Source organism: Dromiciops gliroides, chromosome 1 (genome assembly GCF_019393635.1).
Source record: "Dromiciops gliroides isolate mDroGli1 chromosome 1, mDroGli1.pri, whole genome shotgun sequence".
In the NCBI taxonomy this organism is placed as follows: Eukaryota; Metazoa; Chordata; class Mammalia; order Microbiotheria; family Microbiotheriidae; genus Dromiciops; species Dromiciops gliroides.
The window spans coordinates 56,991,778-57,011,977 of NC_057861.1; the positions used below are offsets into that span (position 1 = coordinate 56,991,778).

At 54.4% G+C, this 20,200-nt stretch overlaps 1 protein-coding gene across 5 annotated transcripts in view; it reads right to left on the bottom strand.

Moving 5' to 3' along the window:
• Window positions 1-20,200, bottom strand: part of ABCA7 (ATP binding cassette subfamily A member 7) — a 54,856-nt gene that overhangs the window by 7,449 nt on the left and 27,207 nt on the right. For 2 of the 5 annotated variants that reach the window (XM_043977817.1, XM_043977814.1), the window contains exons 14-41: window positions 19,586-19,762; window positions 19,121-19,343; window positions 18,464-18,685; window positions 17,135-17,339; window positions 16,926-17,036; window positions 15,781-15,952; window positions 15,415-15,546; window positions 14,793-14,932; window positions 12,867-13,004; window positions 12,181-12,368; window positions 11,982-12,060; window positions 11,132-11,334; window positions 10,512-10,560; window positions 9,918-10,019; window positions 9,003-9,157; window positions 8,760-8,884; window positions 8,577-8,675; window positions 7,384-7,576; window positions 7,199-7,293; window positions 6,388-6,420; window positions 6,030-6,135; window positions 5,844-5,918; window positions 4,432-4,601; window positions 2,809-2,986; window positions 2,261-2,376; window positions 1,889-2,033; window positions 1,648-1,771; window positions 247-376 (exon numbers count right to left, since the gene is read on the bottom strand). In XM_043977817.1, coding sequence (XP_043833752.1) covers window positions 247-376; window positions 1,648-1,771; window positions 1,889-2,033; window positions 2,261-2,376; window positions 2,809-2,986; window positions 4,432-4,601; window positions 5,844-5,918; window positions 6,030-6,135; window positions 6,388-6,420; window positions 7,199-7,293; window positions 7,384-7,576; window positions 8,577-8,675; window positions 8,760-8,884; window positions 9,003-9,157; window positions 9,918-10,019; window positions 10,512-10,560; window positions 11,132-11,334; window positions 11,982-12,060; window positions 12,181-12,368; window positions 12,867-13,004; window positions 14,793-14,932; window positions 15,415-15,546; window positions 15,781-15,952; window positions 16,926-17,036; window positions 17,135-17,339; window positions 18,464-18,685; window positions 19,121-19,343; window positions 19,586-19,762 — 3,885 coding nt within the window. The remainder of the gene's footprint in view (window positions 1-246; window positions 377-1,647; window positions 1,772-1,888; window positions 2,034-2,260; window positions 2,377-2,808; window positions 2,987-4,431; window positions 4,602-5,843; window positions 5,919-6,029; window positions 6,136-6,387; window positions 6,421-7,198; window positions 7,294-7,383; window positions 7,577-8,576; window positions 8,676-8,759; window positions 8,885-9,002; window positions 9,158-9,917; window positions 10,020-10,511; window positions 10,561-11,131; window positions 11,335-11,981; window positions 12,061-12,180; window positions 12,369-12,866; window positions 13,005-14,792; window positions 14,933-15,414; window positions 15,547-15,780; window positions 15,953-16,925; window positions 17,037-17,134; window positions 17,340-18,463; window positions 18,686-19,120; window positions 19,344-19,585; window positions 19,763-20,200) is intronic. The other 3 variants (XR_006354153.1, XM_043977815.1, XM_043977816.1) reach the window with 3 other exon arrangements.

A 20,200-nucleotide genomic window follows, 5' to 3' on the forward strand; every position in this document is an offset into this window, starting at 1 on the left:
GACACGCAGTGTAGGGGTGAGAACAGAAAGCAGGAAGCCCATAGCCCCAGCTTCCTCCCCATGATTCCTCCTAAGCTTGCAACACCCCCCACCCCACCCTCCAGCTTCCAGAGAACCTCTCCCTCTCTCATGCAAAGCTCAAGAACCCTCTCCCCATCCCCTGGTGGTTACCTCTCTGGTTGCTAACCACCCCCCCACCCAGATCTTTGCCCCTTGTTCCTGACCCCCGGCCTCCCTGGGGCTGACCTAGGTAAGAGTTGGGCTCGGTGCTGCAGGAGAAGGGTTAGGAGAAGGAAGACAGGCCCCTGCAGCGCCATTGCAAAGAGGTTCTTGCCAACAAGCTCCCAGCTCAGAGGGGACTGGAACTGCTCATCTCCTGTGGAGAAGAAGATGACAACAATAGGGAGGAGCCCATCTCCTAGGCCTGCATGCTGGTCCCTGTGACACAATGGGTGAGACAGGAGGAGAGAAAAGCAAGCTCCCGGCCCTAGGACTCTGTCATCTTTCATCTCAATTTTGTAGTTTTCAACAGACCTCTTCCCTTCTCTAAAGCCTGCCAAAGCTCCCTACTGCCCACTGCACCCAAACTAAATTATCAGGTTAGATGAAGATGGGCCTGAACTAAAAATCATCATTTTCAGCTCTGGGCTCCACATAACAGGAAGGGACAGAATGGAATCTGATGGGAGGGCAGCCTTCTTTTTACTCTTGATTTTTCTTGTTTTTGTTCAGTCTGCTCAGTCTCATATCCTTGTGATGTCTTCCTTGAATGGCTGTCTGGGATTGGGTCAGGAGAGTCAGAATCGAGAACCAGCTCTGATAGTAACTCTCTGGGGCCTTAGACAAGTCACTCCCCTTTTCTGGGCCTCAGCTTCCTTCCCTGTGGTAAGAGGGGCTAGACCAGACCAAGTGTTCTTAACCTGTTGTTTTCTGTTTTATACTTCTTGGTGACCCCCAGGGATCTGTCCTGTTTGAGGGCCCAGAGCTCTGAAGCATAAAAGGAATGGAGCACTTGGTGCCCACCCCTTCTGTCTGGGTCTCTACGCCTTTGAGTCCTGTCTCCTGTTGTGAGGGAGGCGCCCTCAGGTCAGGGTTTGGGCTGTTCTTGCTCCTGGTGGCTGCTTTTGCAGCACCTGACAGCCAAACCCAACTCAGGATTTTGCCTGTTACAGAAGAGCCGTATATAAGAACTGGGAGTCCTTAAGAAACTGAATGTCAGAGCTGGGAGGTCCCTGAGAACACAGAATGTCAGAGCTGGGAGGGCCCTTTGAACACAAGATGTCAGGGCTGGGAGGGCCCTTAGAACACAGGATGTCAGGGCTGGGAGGGCCCTTAGAACCCAGGATGTCAGAGCTGGGAGGGCCCTTAGAACCCAGGATGTCAGAGCTGGAAGGGCCCTTAGAACAGAGGATGTCAGAGCTGGGAGGGCTCTTAGTACAGAGGATGTCAGAGCTGGGAGGGCTCTTAGAACAGAGGATGTCAGAGCTGGGAGGGCCCTTTGAACGCAAGACGTCAGGGCTGGGAGGGCTCTTAGAACACAGGATGTCAGGGCTAGAAGGACTCTTAGAACAGAGGATGTCAGAGCTGGGAGGGCCCTCAGGACACAGAACATAAATTTCATCCCAGCCAGTGGAGGGACACACTTACCCAGGCGCAGGAAGGCATCAGCCATGGCTTGGTTCCGAACCATGTCGATGAGCCCTCGGCCTAGGCAGAAATGCGGGAAAATGAGGAAAACTCTCTTCAGAATCCAGCTCACATCTTTCAGTTTCTGTTTGGGCAGAGAGGCAGGTCAGGGCACCCTTGATACAATTCCCCTCCTCCCTCAGGAACCTCAACTAGAGATCTAGCCTCCCTGCCGCGGTGCCAACCATTAGACCATCCGAACCTGGTTAGAAAAGAGCTCCAGTACAAAAGTGGCCACACTGCCATTGATGCCAATGAAGAGGTTGAGACAGGTCAGGACCACGTAGGCTGTGCTGGGCACGGAGAACAGGAAGGAGGCTGGGTACATGAGTGGGGTGATGGACCAGCTGGAAAGGAAGGAGGAAGGGTGGCACAGGTATCATGGAGGGCATGTGGCCTGTGGAGGAGATGGGCATCATGGGACAGGCTGGTACTTTGGGGCCATGGACATCATGGTGACCTGAAGCCAAAGGGGAATGGGATGATCAGTGGGGCAAGAGCCATGGGTACTCTTTGAGGCCAAGGGCATCTGGGGGGCAAGCAGAGGGCATTAGGTAGGGAACAGGGGCCTCACCCATACAGCAGCAATAGCAGTAAGAGGGCAGGCAGGTTCGGGGGGGCCACATATGCCTGCTGCTGGAAACCCAGGAAGATGAGCACCACAAGCCCCGCGGGCACCAGGTAGTTACACTGTGGGGGCAGGAGGTGGACCTGTCACACCAGCCACCTCTCTCCTTCCTGTCATCACCCACATCTAGGAGATCTCAGTAGGATGGCAGGTCTCCCCAGATTCCAAGAATTCTGGACCAGCCAGGAGAAGTGGGCACTGACTCCTGTGCCCTTAGGCAGGGCCCTTCTCTGGACCCCTGTACAATTGGGGCGGGGGGGCTACCCAGCTCTGCCCATTCTCTGTTCTAAGAGCCCTTAGAACCCAGCATCTCAGGGCTGGGAGGGCCCTTAGGGCACAAGACATCAGAACTTGTAGAGATGTTAAGACTGTCTGAGACCCAGAGCAGAGCACTCCCATGTACACTACAACAGTAGTGTCTGGATTAGAACCCCAGACTTCGAATCCCTTGGTCCATGGCTCTGTCTTGAACCCTCCCCCCAGGCCCCTCTTACCATGTCCCATGCAAAATTGCCCAGCCAGTAGAGGGTTGGAGGCAGGCCCCCTAGGAGCTGCAAGTGCTTGGCTCGGCTGACTCGGTCCTCGATGAGGAAGAGCACAAAGCTGGCTGGGACGAAGGACATGGCAAAGAGCACGCAGATGGACACCAGCACATCCACTGAAGAGGCCATCCTGGGAAGGGGTTGGGGGTTACTGGGCTGTGGGCTGAGGCCAAGGGCAAAGGGAAATCACAGATGCAGAAGGAAAGAGGAAGAGGCTGGTGGAGAACCTGCAGCTGGGTTTCCTGGGAGACCACTAGCCACCAGGCTAGAAGGCATTGGGGATAAGGTCGGAGCTAACACTGGGTTAAAGGAATACATGATTGAGATCACGGATCACAATGGGTCACCAAACATCTGGTTAAAGATTATCATGGAACAACAGTTAAGATCATGGAGGTCAAGGAGCCCAAGGTTAAAGGTCAAAATACAATTCTATGATAATTGAGAGTCAGAAAGGACCCAGGATGTCACTTGGTCCAACCCCCTCTTTTTGGAGTCAGGGCTTTTCCAGGACAACAAAGCTGGGATTCTGATCAGATCCAGGGCTCTTTCTGCAGCACCATGCCGACTTGGGGAAAGGCTAGAAGCCCTAAGAGGTCAAAGGTCACAGAGGTCAGAGGACACAGGATCATCCAGTCTAGAACTAGAAAGACAGATCATCAAGGCCACGGCTTCTCATCCTGCATTATGTCCCAGACACCTTCAACAGGCTGGGGAAGCCGAAGGACCCCTTAAAATATGTAGGATTTGATAAAATATGTAGGATTACAAAGAAAACCAATTATATTGAAATACAGTTACCAGAATGTTTTTAAACTCCAAGTTCATACTCCAGGGGGAGAGCCCCTGATGTAGGTTGGATTCAGTTGTTTCAGTTGTGTCCAGCTCTGTGTGACCTCATTTGGGGTTTTCTTGGCAAAGATACTGATCTAGGTTAGACCCATCTTTTGCAGATAAGGAAGTAAGAGGTGTAGAAAAGGGACATGATTTGCCCAAGGCCACACAGCAACGAAAGGGATGGGATTCTGACCAAGGTCTTCTTAGGCCAAAATCAATGCTCTTTTCAGCATCATGGCAAGGCAGCAGGACTCTGGTCAATTATAGTAGTCAGTGTGACCCCCATACTGCCCCTGGTCAATTATAATAGTCAGTAAGACCCCCATACTGTCCCTGGTCAATTACAGCAGTCAGTGTGACCCCCCCCATGCTGCCCCTGGTCAATTACAGCAGTCAGTGTGACCCCCATACTGCCCCTGGTCAATTACAATAGTCAGTGTGACCTCCATACTGCCCCCGATCAATTACAGTAGTCAGTGTGAGCACAATACTGCCAATGGCAAAGGCTCTCTTGCTCTTTGTTACCAATCAATACACTAGCAGTTGTTTGTGACTCTGTATAAAGTGACTTTTTAGGGAAGTACCTCTTGGCTCAAAACAAAATGTAGCCACAAATCTGAAAATAATGAAGAGAGGGCAGAGTGCTGAGGCAGATACAGCTCAGAGGGGAAAGAGGAAGGCAGGGGAATCTGAGGGCCCTGGATGCAGGCCAGAGGGGGTCCAGGCCCTGGCACTCACAGGGCGGCCTCCGACAGCTGCTCCTTGGTGAGGCTGAGGGGGTGGTTGAGGGTGGTGATCCGGTAGGCCTGGGGGTCAGCCCCTGGGGGCAAGTAAGCACGCAGGACTCCGTTGTTCAGCACGTTGATAAAAGCCACCATGGCATGCCAGCCCTTGTTGTTGAACCAGACCTGGGCCAAGGACCACCTGTCACTGCCCCTGGCCCAGGCCCCAGCTCATGATGACAATAATAACAAGAATGGAACTGGACCCAACACATTCATGCTTATGGGATCTCATCCAAGCCCATTTTACAGATGAGAAACACAGCTAAATAAATAACCGAGGTGGGATTTAAAGTTGGGTAACAAGGATTTCTATAGCACTTTAATGTACCTTAATTTATTTTATTTTTTTTAGTGAGGCAATTGGGGTTAAGTGACTTGCCCAGGGTCACACAGCTAGTAAGTATCTGAGGCCGGATTTGAACTCAGGTACTCCTGACTCCAGGGCCGGTGCTCTATCCACTGCGCCACCTAGCTGCCCTGAGGTTTTGTTTTGTTTTGTTTTGTTTTAATGTACTTTAAATATGTTATCTCATCTGATCATTATGACAATCCTGGGAAGTAGGGGCTATTATTATCATCTCCATTTTACAGATGAGTAAACTGAGGCTGAGAGGAGTTAAATAACTTGTCTAAGGTCACAAAGCTAGTAAGAATCTGAAGTAGGATTTAGGACCATAGTTATAGGGCTGGAAGGACCCTCAGAGACCCTCAAATCCGATTGCCTCCTTTTACAGATGGGGGAAACTGAGGCTCAGGGAGAAGAGGCTGCCCAAGGTCATAGGTCAATGGCAAATCCATAGAAGTCTGAGAGCCAACCCTACCAACTGTTCTGGCAAACCACTCTCAATAGGAAATTATAAATAATGGTAATTATTGAAAAGCCAAGTGGGGAGAGGGCAGCTAGGTGGCACAGTAGATAAAGTACTGGCCCCGGAGTCAGAAGGATCTGAGTTCAAATCCGGCCTCAGACACTTGACACTTACTAGCTATGTGACTCTGGGCAAGTCACTTAACTCTCACTGCCCTGCCAAAAAAAAAAAAAAAAGAGCCAAATGGGCTACAATGCCTTGTAAGTTAGAGACCTCTCCATCGCTGGGGAGGTTGTAAGCAACAGGCATTTTCTGGGGATATTGTCAAGGGGTTTCTTATTGGCTGGGATGCCCCTATCAGCCCACAGGATCTTTCCAGTGTCCCAGCTCCTGCCCCTCCCCACTCTGATACTGACAACCTGGAGACAGACAGACAGACACACACACACACACACACACACACACAAAGAGAGACAGAGAGACAGAGAGAGAGGGGAGGGCTAGGAGAAGGGTCCCTGGGGCCTGGAGAAGGGGCAGCCCTGTAACCACCACACACCTTCACATTGTTCTGTGTATCCAGACCCTCAGCCCAGGCACTGAGATTCTGTAGCAGATGATGCACTACAGTGTTCTAGGCAGGGAGAGGGGACAGTTAGAGACCACCTTGCTTCCCCCCCAAAATTAGATGCCCCCCCTTGCCCCATCTCTTCTTTCCACACCAACCCTCGCCCCGACTAGTCACCTGGGAGCCGTAGAATAAGCTTTGGAATTCCTGGATGGTGCTGAGGATCTCTGGCCCTGAGCCCTGGCCCAGACTGGGGCTGCCCCCCAGGGAGAAGCCCCCATACCTGGGGATGAGGCAGGCCTAAGCTCAGAGCAGGCCACGGAGCCTTCTCCAGCCTCCGCTGCTCTGTCTACAACCCCCAGGCTCCCCTCCCCTGTCTACCCTCTTCCCCTATTTCTTGTTTGCCTCTTCCCCAACAAGTCCTCCTCCCTGGCATTAGCCCTCCCTGCCTCTTCCCCAAGCCACCTTCCCCATCCCCAAAAACCTTCCTCAATCTGCTCCCTCTTCTCCCCCAACCAGGCCCCCACCAGTTTACCTAATTTCATTGACGAACTTCTTGGTCCTCAGGCTAAGAGAAGAGAAGAGAAGAGGGTGAGGGCCTTGGTCCCTCTTCCCCAGATTTGAAAAAGTTTGGGGAGGGAGTTTGCCTCCTGGCCACCATTCCCGTAGGCAGGAGTGCCAATACAGGGCAGGGAGCAGGGGCAGCGTCCTTCTCCTACAAGCCTGCCTGGGGGGAGGTGGTTATGTAAGACAGGGAAAGGGCCTGGAGAATGAGGAGACTAGAGTGGGCAAGGCATTAGAACATAAATCTTTTGGGGGGGGCGGGGTGAGGCAATTGGGGTTAAGTGACTTGCCCAGGATCACACAGCTAGTTAGTGTTAAGTGTCTGAGGCTGGATTTGAACTCAGGTCCTCCTGACTCCAGGGCCGGTACTCTATCCACTGCACCACCTAGCTGGCCCTTGAACATAAATCTTTAGTCTCTCCTAGCTCCAATGTTCCCTGTTCTAGGGCCCCCCCCCCTCAGCTTTGACACCCTGTGTCCTAAGGACCCTCCCAGCTCTGAGACCCTGGGTTCTAAGGACCCTCCCAGCTCTGAGACCCTGGGTTCTAAGGGCCCTCCCAGCTCTGACACCCTGGGTTCTAAGGGCCCTCCCAGCTCTGACACCCTGGGTTCTAAGGGCCCTCCCAGCTCTGACATCCTGGGTTCTAAGGGCCCTCCCAGCTCTGATGCTTGTGTTCCCTGGTTGGGGTAGAGAGTAAGGGTGGAGGGTGGGCATAAGAGGTGGCAGGGATGGTAGTGGCACTTTGGGACAGATGCTGAGCTGGGGCCAGCAGAGGCCTTACCCCCGACTGATGATCCGAGGATAGGTTTTAACCAGGTAGTCTGAGATATTTCTTCCTGTCAGGTTTTGCATAACGTCTCCCAGGCCTATCCGCATCTGCCCGGAAGGGATCTGTCTCAGTCCAGGCCCAGCCTACCTGCCCTGCACACCCAGACAGGTCTGTGTTTTACCTTCTCTAGGCCTCACCTGGGGAGGGGGAAGGCCCCCCGCTGCTTCTGGGCAGTCAGGGAGCATCCTCCGGGCCCCGGGGCTGCTGCATTGGCAGGCAGGGGAGGGGAACTGCGGGGTCCAGTTACCCATGGCAAAGACTCTAGCCACAGCCTCAGATACTGGGGGCACCGAGAAGCTGTGGTCAGCAGGCTGGGCACAGTCCTGGCCCCTGTAAGGTCACAAGAAAAAAGAGTCTGAGAGATGCTGGGATGAGGCCCCCCCCGCTCCACTCTCCCTTTCTTTCTTTCTGTCTCTCTCTGTCTCTCTCACTCACTCTCTGTCTCTCTGTGTCTCTGTCTCTCTCCTCCTTCCCTCCAACAGGTTCTCACTTGTAACCATTCCTGGTAACTACACCTTCCCCCTGCCCTAATCCTGAGGAATTAAGCATAATAATAACTCTCAATCTCATGGCCCCTTAATTGTGACAAAGCAGACTGTTTCCCACAACACTAACAGTGAGGTAGGCAGTCGGCAGATCATTTTACAGATGAACAAGCTAAAGGTAACGGGCAAATTAAGAAAGAGCTCACATAGTCACACAGTTGGCAAACGGAATACATAAAGACTCAGACCCTGCTAACCCTCCAACCTCCAATTCTAGAACTCATTCCCAGACCCACAGTGTGCTGGGTGCATGCTTGGGTGGGGAGGGGAGGGGGAGCAGAGGAGGGCCCTTTCCCTTTGGGCATGATTCCCCACAGCTAGGGGCAAAGTCAGCGGTTGGCCCCAGGCATGCCAGGCAGTGGTGGCCAGACAGCCTCAGCCTGTCTGGGGAGGGAAGCGATGAAGATAGGCTAGGAACACTATGAGGAAGCGGGTAGAAGTGAAGAGGGTATAGGGACAGAACTGGGTAGTGCCAAGAGCCTTGGGCAACAGGGATTAGAAGACCTGGGCTGTGGTCAGGGCTCGGTCACTGCCTGCCTGCTTGTATTGTATGACCCTGAACAAAGCCCTCCCCTCTCTGGAACTCAGTTTCCCAACATGTCAAACTAGGGGTTGGTCTCTAAGGTCATTCCAGTTCTGACATTCTAGGGTTCTGACGTTCTCTGTTCTAAGCCCTCTCCCCAGTTCTTACATTCTGTGTTCTAGGGGCCCTCCCAGCTCTGACATTCCCTGTCCTGTGATCTGTTACAAGGTACTATGAGGAGCCAAGAGGACCGAGGGCTTACAGGCCAGAGCTGTTCTTCACACAAGAACCGTGGACGGTGGGCTCAGACAGGAGGGCATTCAATAGCTGGGCATATCTGAGGTTTCCAGGGTCATCCTCACTGTAAACGGAAAAGCCAGTGAGGAGAACCAGCCCCTTCTTGGCTCGCGCCCTCACCCCCGCCATTGCCTGGCCCAGCCCTCACCTGAAGAAAGAGACCTGGGAGCCGTACATGTCAGGCTGCAGCTCCAAGGGCGGATAGTGGCCAAAGGGGGGAACGATGAGGCTGAAGAAGAGCGCCAAGCCCACAAAGAAGGCAGGGAGCACAATCTGAGGGAGCACCGGGGCCCCGGCAGGGATGCTTGGTGAAGGGAGCCGCAAGCCAGCCCTGGGGACCCCCCCTCCAGCGCCCCCAGCCGACCTCCCCTGCTCCCTACACCCCCCTGACCTGCGCAAAGAGACCCCGGCGACTGCGGCGAGCATGAAGGAACCTCTTGGTGAATAGGGCCCGGAGCTGCTGCCGGGTGAGGGCCCAGCCCCGCACTCGTCCAGAGCTGCCCAGCTCTCCGTGCAGAGCCTGCATCTCTGCAGAACTGGCTGCTGCTGGGGACAAGAGAAGCAGCGTGAGGGAGGGCAGCTACCGGAATCAGAAAAGAATCAGGCTTTGCAGTAGGAAGGGAATTCATTTAAATCAGAGGTGTCCGACTTTTAGGGGCCCTGAGCTACCTACACTCCAAAATGCTGCCCAGACCAGATTAAAATGGCATTGGGAAATGTTGAGCAAAATAAGTAAAATTACAATACAACACAGACAATGTGAATTTGCAGTTTTCTAAGTCAATCTGCTATCACAGGGATCTGTTTCTAGTTGAGTTTTACACCACTGATTTGGGCTAACCTTTTCATTTGATATGCAGGGAAAGTGAGTCTCAGAGAAGGGAAGTGACTCGCCCAAGGTCATATAGTCAAGAAGCAGAAGACAGACCCCTGTGCCCCTTCTTAGGAAGCTGGGTGGCTCGGCAGATAGAGAGCTATGCCTGGGGTCAGGAAAACCTGAGTTTAAAGATAGCCTCAGACGCTTTGAGCCTGGCCAAGTAACTTAACTCTTTTTGCTTCAGCTTCCTCATTTGTAAAGTGGGCACAATAATAACTCCTACCTCTCAGGGTTGTAAGGATCCAATAAGATAGTGGTAAAAAGCCCTTAGCACAGTGCCTAGCACACAGCAGGTGATATGTGTGTGTGTGTGTGTGTGTGTGTGTGTGTGTGTGTAATAAATGTTTGTTCCCTCTCTCTTCCCTCTGACTCCAAACCCCAGGCTCTTCAGTGCCAATGCCAGGGAGGGCAGCCCTGAAGCATACTCACCCACTTCCCCGTTCTCCTCTGCATGCTCCTCATTCATCATCCTCTGGCAGTGGGCAGAGGTTGGGGCAGGCAGGCCCCGCCGAAGGGGCTGACCCTCACCATCTGCCAAGGAGACAGAGACTATCTAAGAAGGAAGATGCTGCTGTCTACACCAGCCGCAGACGGTGGACTCCAAGACGTGCCCCCCGCAACGGGGACAGGGCCTCACTGGCTCCTCCATACAGTCTTTTTTTTTTTTAAGTATTTTATTCTTTTCTTTTTTGGGGGGGGGGCAGGGCAATGGGGGTTAAATGACTTGCCCAAGGTCACATAGCTAGTAAGTGTCAAGTGTCTGAGGCTGGCTTTGAACTCAGGTCCTCCTGAATCCAGGGCCAGTGCTTTATACACTGTGCCACCTAGTTGCCCCCTCCTCCACACAGTCTTGCCAAGCTTCTGATGGTCAGTGGTGGCTGGTGGAGTCAGGGCCCCAATTTGGGCCAGGGGAATACCGTGAGGTCACCCGGCTCCCCACAGATGCCTGCCCACTTGGTTCCCTCTTAAGAGGTTCAAAGAGAATCTCTCCCCTGCAAGCCCCTTATGGTAACACAGTAATACCTTCTGGGTCTCTATCAACTCCACTGTCCTCGGCCACCTTCAAGAAGATCTGAAAGGAGAGATGAGGGGCTGGGAGTGAGCGGGGCAGGGGACTCTTTGGGGTGGGGGAGAGGAGACCTCAGAAATAATGGAACAGGGGGAGGCAAGACTCTAGGGGGCTGGGGGAGGGGCCCGTGCACATGAGGAGGGGGAAGGGAGGGTCACAAGGTCCAGAGGATGCTCAGACTTATTTGTGTGGACCCCCATGCTTCAGGGATGAGGTGACAGGTTCAGAGACATCAGGTCCTCTGGCTCTGTGGGTCACACTAGGAGGAGGGAGGGGTGACCCCTGAGAACCCTTTCTCTTTTTTTTTTCTTTTTTTTTCCTTTTTTTTTTCTTTTTGCAGGGAAATGAGGGTTAAGTGACTTGCCCAAGGTCACACAGCTAGTAAGTGTCAAGTGTCTGAGGTCGGATTTGAACTCAGGTCCTCCTGAATCCAGGACTGGTGCTTTATTCACTGCACCACCTAGCTGCCCTGAGAACCCTTTCCCTATAGAACCCCATGGATGGGGGCAGGAATTTAGCAATCGTGGTGCAGTGAGGAGAGAGGAAAGCCCAGCTGGCCTTCAGCCTTCGCTACCTCCTCCAGGGTGGTGTCTGAGATCCCGTAGCCTGAGATGCCAAGCTCTTCTAGGCGCCTGTCCAGCTGCTGGAACAGCTCCCCAAAGGCCCCGTTATGGGCACCAGCGTAGGGCAGGGTCAGCACCACCTCATGGCCCAGCTCCTCCACCAGCTGGGCTCCAGGGACCAGTCTCTGGACGAGGGTGAGCAACTGGGCCACATCTGGGTAAGAGGAAACAGAAGGACCTTCAGAGCCTCCCCCACCATGTGGAGGGGACGCTCATGGAACACAGAGTGTCAGAACTGAACATAGAATGCAGTGTGTTAGAACTAGGAGGGCTCTTAAACCATAGACTGTCCTTAGAATTCTATCAGAGCTGGGAGGGTCCTTAGAACACAGAATGTAGAACAAAGAATGTCAAAGCTGGGAGGGGCCTTAGAACTCTGGATGTCAGGACTAGGAGAGCCCTTAGAACCCAGGATGTCAGGACTAGGAGGGCCCTTAGAACTCAGGATGTCAGGACTAGGAGTGCCCTTAGAACAGAGAATGTCAGAGTTGGGAGGGGCCTTAGAAGACCAGGATGTCAGAGGTGGGAGGGTCCTTAGAACCCAGAATGCCAGATCTGGGAGGGCCCTTTGAACTCAGGATGTCAGAGCTGGGAGGGCTCTTAGAACAGAAAATGTCAGAGTTGGGAGGGCCTTTAGAACCCAGGAAGTCAGAACTGGGAGGACTTTAGAATAAAGAATGTCAGACGGAGGAGGGCCTTTAGAACATGGAATGTCAGAGCTGGGGAGCCCTTAGAATATAAGCTGTCAGAGATAAGAGGAAGCCTTAGAACCCAGCCTGTGAGGACCCATCAGTGACTCACCAGTGGCACCAGCCAGGCTACCTTCCTTGCTCTCTAGGCCTTTGCTCCAGTTCCCCTCGGGTCTGCCACCATCATGGTCCTGGGGGCACAAGGGTACCATGGGCAGAGCAGGGACAATGCCAGGGAGGGCCCTAGTTGTTCAGGGTCTGGAATTTGGGGGCCTTTCCCTTTCTCCTCCACCCCCCACCCTTGCCCCTACCTTCCCAGCCTTGAGGAGCATGGTGGGCTGGTGCTTCACCAGGGTCAGATAGTAGCCAGTGCCCAGACGGCTCTTGAGGAAGAGGGGGGACCCACAGCAGCGCAGCTGCCCTGCCGCGATCACTGCCACACGGTCTCCCAGGAGCTCTGCCTCATCCATATAGTGGGTGGACAGGATCACGGTGCGCCCTGCAGGGGATGGCGAGGTGAGACAAGGCCCCTGGGAGCTCTGGGAGGCTTCCCAGGGGAGGCCGGCCTTCCAGAGAAGAAAAAGGGAGGCAGGAGGGCGTCATCAGGGCTGGGGGAGGGACCCTCAAAGACCCCAGGGGTACAAAGAGGCTCAGGAGAAACAAGAAAGACAACCCACAGTAATCAGGGAAGACTTTCAGGAGGAGGAGGGTGTGAGGGTCTAGGTGGCATGGAAGAGAACATTTTCAGGAAGGAGAGATATTCCTGAGGATCACAGGATTAGAAGCCATCAAGTCCAATCCAATAAGGTGACTGGCCCAAGGTCTCGGTCAGGATTTGAACCCAGGTCTTCCTTACTCCAAGTCCAGGGTCCCATCCAATGCATTATGTTGTCTCTCCAAAAGTTGAGAGAAGTGAAGGTCCCCAGCACAAAGGGGAAGAGGGTCTACCCAAGAGCAACTTCTCAGTGAGTGGATCCAACCCCCTCCCCACACCCACCTTGCCGATATTTGAGCAACAGCTCCCAGATGCCTCGGCGGGAGAATGGGTCCACACCAGCTGTAGGTTCATCCAAGATGACCACTCGGGAACCACCCACAAAGGCGATGGCCACGGACAGCTTCCTCTGCATCCCACCTGGGAGGCAGGGGAGGCCGTGAGGACTCCCACCCTCCACCCTTCCTCAGGACCCAGCATAGCCAGGTGTCTATAGGGGAAAGGGGACAGGAGAGGAAAGATGGGGTGGGGGGAGAGGGGAGAGCAGAGGGGTCCCAGGTCCTGAGCTCGGTGCAGGGGGCCAGACATGTAAAATCAGAGTCACAATGTTTGAAGTGACTTCAGAGGTCACCCTATCTGGTCCAACTTCCTCATTTTATAGACAAGGAAACTGAGGCCTGGAGGAGATAAGTGACTTGCAGCTAGAGAGAGCCGGTGTTGGAAACTGAACCCAAGTATACCTATGTGACCCTGGGCAAGTCATTTCCATTCCTAGGTCTCAGTCTCTTTTTTTATTAAATGAGGGAGTATGTATTTCTAAGGTCCATTCTGACTCTATAAATACTTTCAATTAATCAGTCAACAAGCTCCCACTAGAATTCTACAAAAAACTAGATGGTGCAAGTGGATAGAACACCAGGCCTGGAATCTGGAAGACCTGAATTTAAATTCAGCCTCAGGCACGTACCAGCTGTGTGACTCTGGGCAAGTCACTTCACCCTGTCTGCCTCAGTTTCCTCATCTGTAAAATGAGCTAGAGAAGGAAAAGGCCAACCAATTCATTCTTTTTGCCAAGAAAACCCCAAATGGCCTTCCAAGGATCGGACATGACGAACAGCAACAATCCTATGAGCTCTCTTCTGATCTCCCACCCAAACCTCAGTTCCCCAACTCCTACATCCTGCTGGGTCATCTTGTCCTGGGGCTCAATTCCATTCCATTTTAGCATTGACTCAGAAAGCACTATCTAGGCCTGGGAACACAAAGACAAAAACGAAACAAAAATGAAAGTTCCTGTCCTCAAGAGACTTATACTCTATGGGGGAGAAAAGGGGTGCAGAGATAGATAACCACAAAATACAGATGCAGACCAGGCAGGATTCTGGGTCGGATGGGGTGGGGCTGGGTTGGTGGGGGAGCCAGTCTTACCAGCATTTCTCCTGCCCGTGAAGCTTCCCTCCTTTTGTCAAGGTCCTCCCCATCTCTGCCCAAACCCCAGTCCCTGGCCTAGACTCTCCCCAGTCCTGTCAGTCACCAACACCTTGATCCTACCCATCACAAGCACCTCCCACTTCCCCCACTCTTTTTTTTTTGTTTTGTTTGTGGGGCAATGAGGGCTAAGTGACTTGCCCAAGGTCACACAGCTAGTAAATGTCAAGTGTCTATAGCCAAATTTGAATTCAGGTCCTCCTGAATCCAGGGCTGGTACTTTATCCATTGTGCCACCTAGCTGCCTCAACTTCCCGCACTCTCAATGACACCAGTGAAGAAGTGTCGGGCCAGCTCTGTCCTCTCTTGCTTGGCCTCCAACATAGCAGCCTCCTGCCTGGCCTCCCTGCCTCCTGCTGAGCCCTTCCTCAGTTCAGCAGCTTTCACCATTCCCCACAGCCCATCAAGGAAAGCCCCAATTCTACGTTTTCTGGCCTCCTTGACCTCGTGTACAATATACCTCTCTGCCTGAAATGCCTGCCTCCCCTCCTCCCCCAGCCAACTCCCCTGAGGCCACTGGTCCCACACTGGCCTGTCCTGGGCTCTGGTTCTCCCTTCTGTCATCCTTGTCTCTAAGGCAGACTAGATACTCCCCAAGGGCACCACCTGGTCTCTTCCCTTGTTGGCTTCCATTCCATGTGGCAGAGTGCAGAACCCAGGAGGGTTGATGGATGGGGGAGGAGGAGGCAGGGACATGGGGGCTCGGTGCCCGGGGCTCACCAGAGAGGTGACGAGTCTGCTCCTGCCGCTTGTGTGGGAGCCCCACATCCTGCAGGAGGCGAGGCAGCTCCTGGCCCACCGCCGCCTGGCTAAGCCCCTTGAGACGCCCATAGAACCAGATGTGTTCTTCCACGGTCAGACTAGGGGCAGGAAGAGAGCATGAGCCCCCTCCCTGTGCCCAGGGGACTCTTTCTGAGGGCATCCCCAGACAGAACAAGGACCCTCGACTGCCCCTCTTCTTCCAACTCCGGGCCCTGAACACCTCAGCTAGCCATGGGACACTGGCCCTTTCCCACTCCAGGCCATAGATGACATTTTAAAATGAGAGGGTCAACAAGACTGTGTCCCAAGTCCCTTCCGGCTTGAACATTTCGTGGTTTAAGGCTTCTGCTCTCTGCCCCTCACTCCTGCCCCTGACACTGTATGGCTGAAGGTCCCTCCTAGGTCTCACATTCAGTGTTCCTTAGAACCCTCCCAGCTCTGATGTTGTCTTCTAAGAGCCCTCCCAGCCCTGACATCCCGTGTTCTAAGGGCCCTCCCAGCCCTGACATCCTGTGTTCTAAGGGCCCTCCCAGCTCCGACATTTAACACTGTGAGGTCAGTCCCTAGCCCTGTGACCTACATATCGAAGAGCACATTGTGCTGGGGGCAGAGGCCCAGGCTTTGGTGCACGGCTGCCCTGCTGGAGCTGACGTCTTGGCCGAGGATGAGGGCGGATCCCCGGGTGGGAGGAAAGAGGCCACTCAGGATGGAGCTGGGGGTCCAAAGAGTCAGGACTAAGGAAGGCTGAGGCTGCTCATCATGTGAGCGTGTGGGTGGGGCTGGGGGGTGGGAAGGGTTTCCAGAGCTGGAGTAGGGCAAGGAGGGACACAGGGAGGAGTTCTCTGCTCCCCCCTCCATCTAAGCCGGCCTCACGGCACAGTCCAGCAAGCCCTCCCATCTTGCCTGGCCCCCCAATCCCTCCCCTCCTCAACCGGATGACACTCACAGGGTTGTGGTCTTGCCAGCCCCATTGTGGCCCAAGAAAGCAGTGATGTGGCCCTCGTAGAAGTCCAGGCTGAGCCCCTGAAGGGCAGGGCGGGTGCTGCCTGGGTAGAGCTTCACCAGGCCCCGAAGGGACACACCCACCTGTAGCCCAGGGGATGGTTCTTCCACCAGCACTGAAGGAAAGCAGAGATCAGGGCATGAGATGCCCCCAGCCCAGGCCAGGGAAGCCTTGACCACAGGAAGCTTCCCTCACCCTATACTGCAAGGGAGATAATTGTTACTCTGAAATCTGGGAAGGGATACAAACACCCGAGGGCAGTCTGGGGGTACTGGAAGCTATAACAGGCTTATAAAGTGCACGTGGGTGGATGGCCTATAATTCAGTCCCATTCACCCAGGGTTTACTGAGGCAGAGAAAGTACTGGGCCTGGAGTGAGAAAGCTTAAATCCAGCCTCAGAAACTTACTAGCTACGTGACCCTGTGCGAGTCACTTAACCTCTGTCTGCCTCAGTTTCCCCTTCTGTAACCAGGGGATAATAACAGCACTGCCTCGAAAAGTTGTTGTAAGGCTCAAATATACAATACTTGCATAGCACTTAGCCTGGTATACAGTAGGCGCTTAATAAATGGTTGTTTCTTTCCCCTTCCCTAAAGGCTTTGCTGTCATTGAAGCTTTGTGCTCCACAGGGGAAGGAGCCCACAGGGGTGGTGACAGGTATATGAGGGTGTCATTTCTCTTTCTGAGGGCAGAGTCTCTCTACAGGGTGGGAGGGGTCTAGATGAGGAATCTGGGGGACTCCAGGAAGGACAACATGGAAGTGGGGGCTAGAGCAGAGGTTCTCCGCCTTTGGCAGTCCGTCTAGAGAATTCTCTGGGAAATGTGCGAAATAAAATACATAGGATTACCTAAATGCACAGCATTGCCCCAAATGCTTTTTTTTTTTTTTTAATGTATGAGGTATTTTATTTTTTCCATTACATGTAAAGATAGTTCTCAACTTTTGTTTATACATGCTTTACAATTTCAGATTTTTCTCCCTCCCACCCCTCCCTCCCCCCTCCCCTAGACAGCAGGTAATCTGATCCAAATGCTTTTTTTTCATAAACAAGTTCACAGACCCCAGGTGAGGAGCCCCAGGTCTTACCTTGAGGGTCATCCTTGGAAGAGGGTAGGTCCAGGCTGACCAGTGCCAGCTCTCCACACCAGTAGCTTTTCCGGAAGGGGAAATTCCAGGGCTGAGGGATTCCATACTGACCTACAGTGAGTAGGGGAGAGTGGACGCCTCAGGACCCGAGTCCTGCCTCCCCACACCAGCCCCCCCCGAACCGGGCCCTGTCTCTCTCCAGGCCTCACCAGGGCAGATGGCCTCAGTATACCAGGTGGCCACAGCATAGAGTCCAGCATCCATGATTAGCAGAGCCTCACACAGTGCCAGGTTGTAGCCATCGCCAGCCACGGGGCTCTGGCCCATGTTGTGCCACTGAATGCCCACACCCTGCTCCTCATACAGGGAGAAGTACTCACAGCCAAAGCCAAAAGCCACTGGAGACAGCAGGCTCTATAGAGGCAGGGGTAAAGGGAAGGTGGGCATTACCACTGGCACCCTTTCCCCCTGCCAGGGCACCGTTTCCTGGCCCCTTCGGATCCCTTCTTCCCAGACTTAGCAGGCACAGGCCTACCCAGCTCTAAGGTCTGGGTCCCAGAACCCAAGGGGTTGGCACTACCAGTGAGGGCCATCCAGGCATGGCAGGCTGCCAGGGCCTGGGCTTGGCACCACCTGGCCTCTCAGAGGGAGGCAGACTAGAGTCTAGACGGGAAGGAGGCATCTATAAGGGACAGGACATCTATGGGGGGGGGTCTTGGATGCTCTGGATCTGTAGGCAAGCTATAGAGTATCTGGGGATCTAGGGGGACCCGAGGCCTCCTGGGGGGAGGGGCTCTTTCATGTTCTGTCTGTATTTCAGGGGTCTATTGCATGCCTTCCATCAAGCAGGCATCTATATTATACCTGAGTAAACATTGGCTCAATTAAATTGGGAGTGTAGCATCTGGAAGGGGCTGGGTGGTCAACAGTTATGAGGCATCTCTAGGGGGGCCAGGGGGAGTTCTGGAGGCACGGGCTTAGGGGAGTCTCTAGGGAGTATGCCGGGCTCTTGGCTAATCTCAGTGCTGGAGTCTTCAGTGGGTGTGATAGCCATAATGGAAATCTCTCTGGGGGCACAGGAGGGCGAAAGGAAGGTGTGGGCTCTCCCATCAGAATGGCAGCGTCAGTGGAATAATCTGGGCCTAGGAAGCTCAGGGTTAGGTTCTAGACACGGCATGGGCAGGGGGGAATCTGCAGGAGTACAGAATCTATGGGGGCATGGGAAACTTAATGAATATCTGGAAGAGGCCTGAGGGGGAAAATCTACATGCAGCTTCTAGGGAGGCCCAGGGGCACGGGGGTCTCTATGGAGTGTTTGGGAGTCTAGAGAGGTGTTGAATCTAGAGGACCGGGGTCTAGTGGGAGCACCCTGGTAGAATGGGCATGGCTCTTTCCCTCCCACTGCCCACAGGAGGGGCACTGCCTGCAGAGGCCCAGGGCATCGAGGACAGTGCTCCTCCCAGGCCACCCTCCGCCCCAACCTCTTCCTCATAGCTCAGGGCTCTGGGCTTCCCGGGCAGGCACACCCCCAGCCTCACCGCAGCCAGGCGCAGGGCTGGGGGCAGTCGGTCCCTCCAGGCCACGCAGAGCACATAGGGCAGGTAGAGGGTGAAGTAAAGGAGGCCTCCGCAGGCAGCCGCCACATTAGCGTGGGAGAAGGCTGCACTGAACAGGAAGCCTTGGCAGACGGTGGCCACAGCAAAGGCGGCCAGGAAGAGGAAGACGAGGAGGGGGTCGCTATAGGGGAGAATGTCCCCCTGCTGCAGAAAGAAAGGGAAGGGGGTGACCCACTCACACCCATGCCTATACCGCCATTTTGGAGGGCTCTCCCACCCTCAAGCTGAGCCAGGGGGAGGATCTGGACCCCAAAACTCAGGGTCAGGGCAGTAAAAAATCTGGGGACTGGGACAGGGGGCCAATAGGAAGAGCAGGGGGGCCTTGGGTTTAAGGGTTACGGGGTCATTGATCTAGAGAGCGCCTCAGGGGGCCTCTAGTCTAACTCTCTCATTTTACAGAGGTGTGGCTAGAAATGAGTGGGATTTCCCTGGGGATGGAGAGTGGAGCTGGGGGTTCTGGGTGTGAGTGACTGAGTGGAGTGGGCCTGGGTTTGGGGGATGGGACAGGGAGGAGGTCCCTGGGTGTGGGGGGTCCTGGATATGAGGGTGGGGGCCCTGAGTGGAAGAGTCCAATCTCACCTTGAGGATGAGAACGAGGAGGCCGCTGCTGATCAAGAAGGGCAGGAGGCTGCTGATAAACCAGCTGCCCCAGAGGACGCTGCGGCCCAGGCCCATGGCCAGCATGGTGTCCCGCAGACGAGTTTCCTTCTCTTGAACAACGCCCTTCACAGTCAGTGCCACAGAGTAGATCCAGGCAAGAGTCAGGAACAGTGGCAGTGAGCGGTTCAGCACCCGCAGGAACCTGAGGAGCAGGGGGAGGGCAGGGTCAGGCCATCACCCAGACCCGGACCCTCCCCTCCATCTGACAGTGCCCTCTCTCAGGACTGGCTGAAGAGATGTCCAGGGTGGGGATACCCAAAGGGGGCACAGACTACCCATGATGCCCATGTGGGCCTAGATGGATGGTCGGGGCTACAGTGAGGTCCCTGAGATGCTCAAGGGGATGAGAGGGACCAGGCAGAAGCCCAGGGTGGGGCCACTCACACATCATCCACGTAGCAGGGGTAGGGCATCTGCTGCAGGTAGATGCTGGCGGGGTGGGCAGAGCTGTTCAGCACCCGCAAGACCGCCCCCTCCAGAAGGTCCTGAAGGTAGACAAATCCACCCCACACATAGCGCATGTCCAAGAAGGGATCCGCTGCCGGGCCTGGGTCCCAGAACCTGTACGGGATAGGCAGAGACAATAGCAAACACTCCTCTAGGCTAAGTGAACACTGGCCCTAGTGCCACGACACCAGACTCAGGCTCCTTCCTTCCCTGAAAAGTGCTGACAGAGTGAGGATTTCCACCCCCTGGCACCACCCAACCCCCCCACATCCTCCTTTAATACAATGTCACAGCTGGAAGGGCCCTTAGAACATGGGATGTCAGAGCTGGGAGGGCCCTTAGAACAGAGGATGTCAGAGCTAGGAGGACCCTTAGAACAGAGAGGGTCACAGCTGGAAGGGCCCTTAGAACATGGGATGTCAGAGCTGGGAGGGCCCTTAGAACATGGGATGTCAGAGCTAGGAGGGCCCTTAGAACAGAGAGGGTCACAGCTGGAAGGGGCCTTGGAACAGAGGATGTCAGAGCTAGGAGGACCCTTAGAACAGAGAGGGT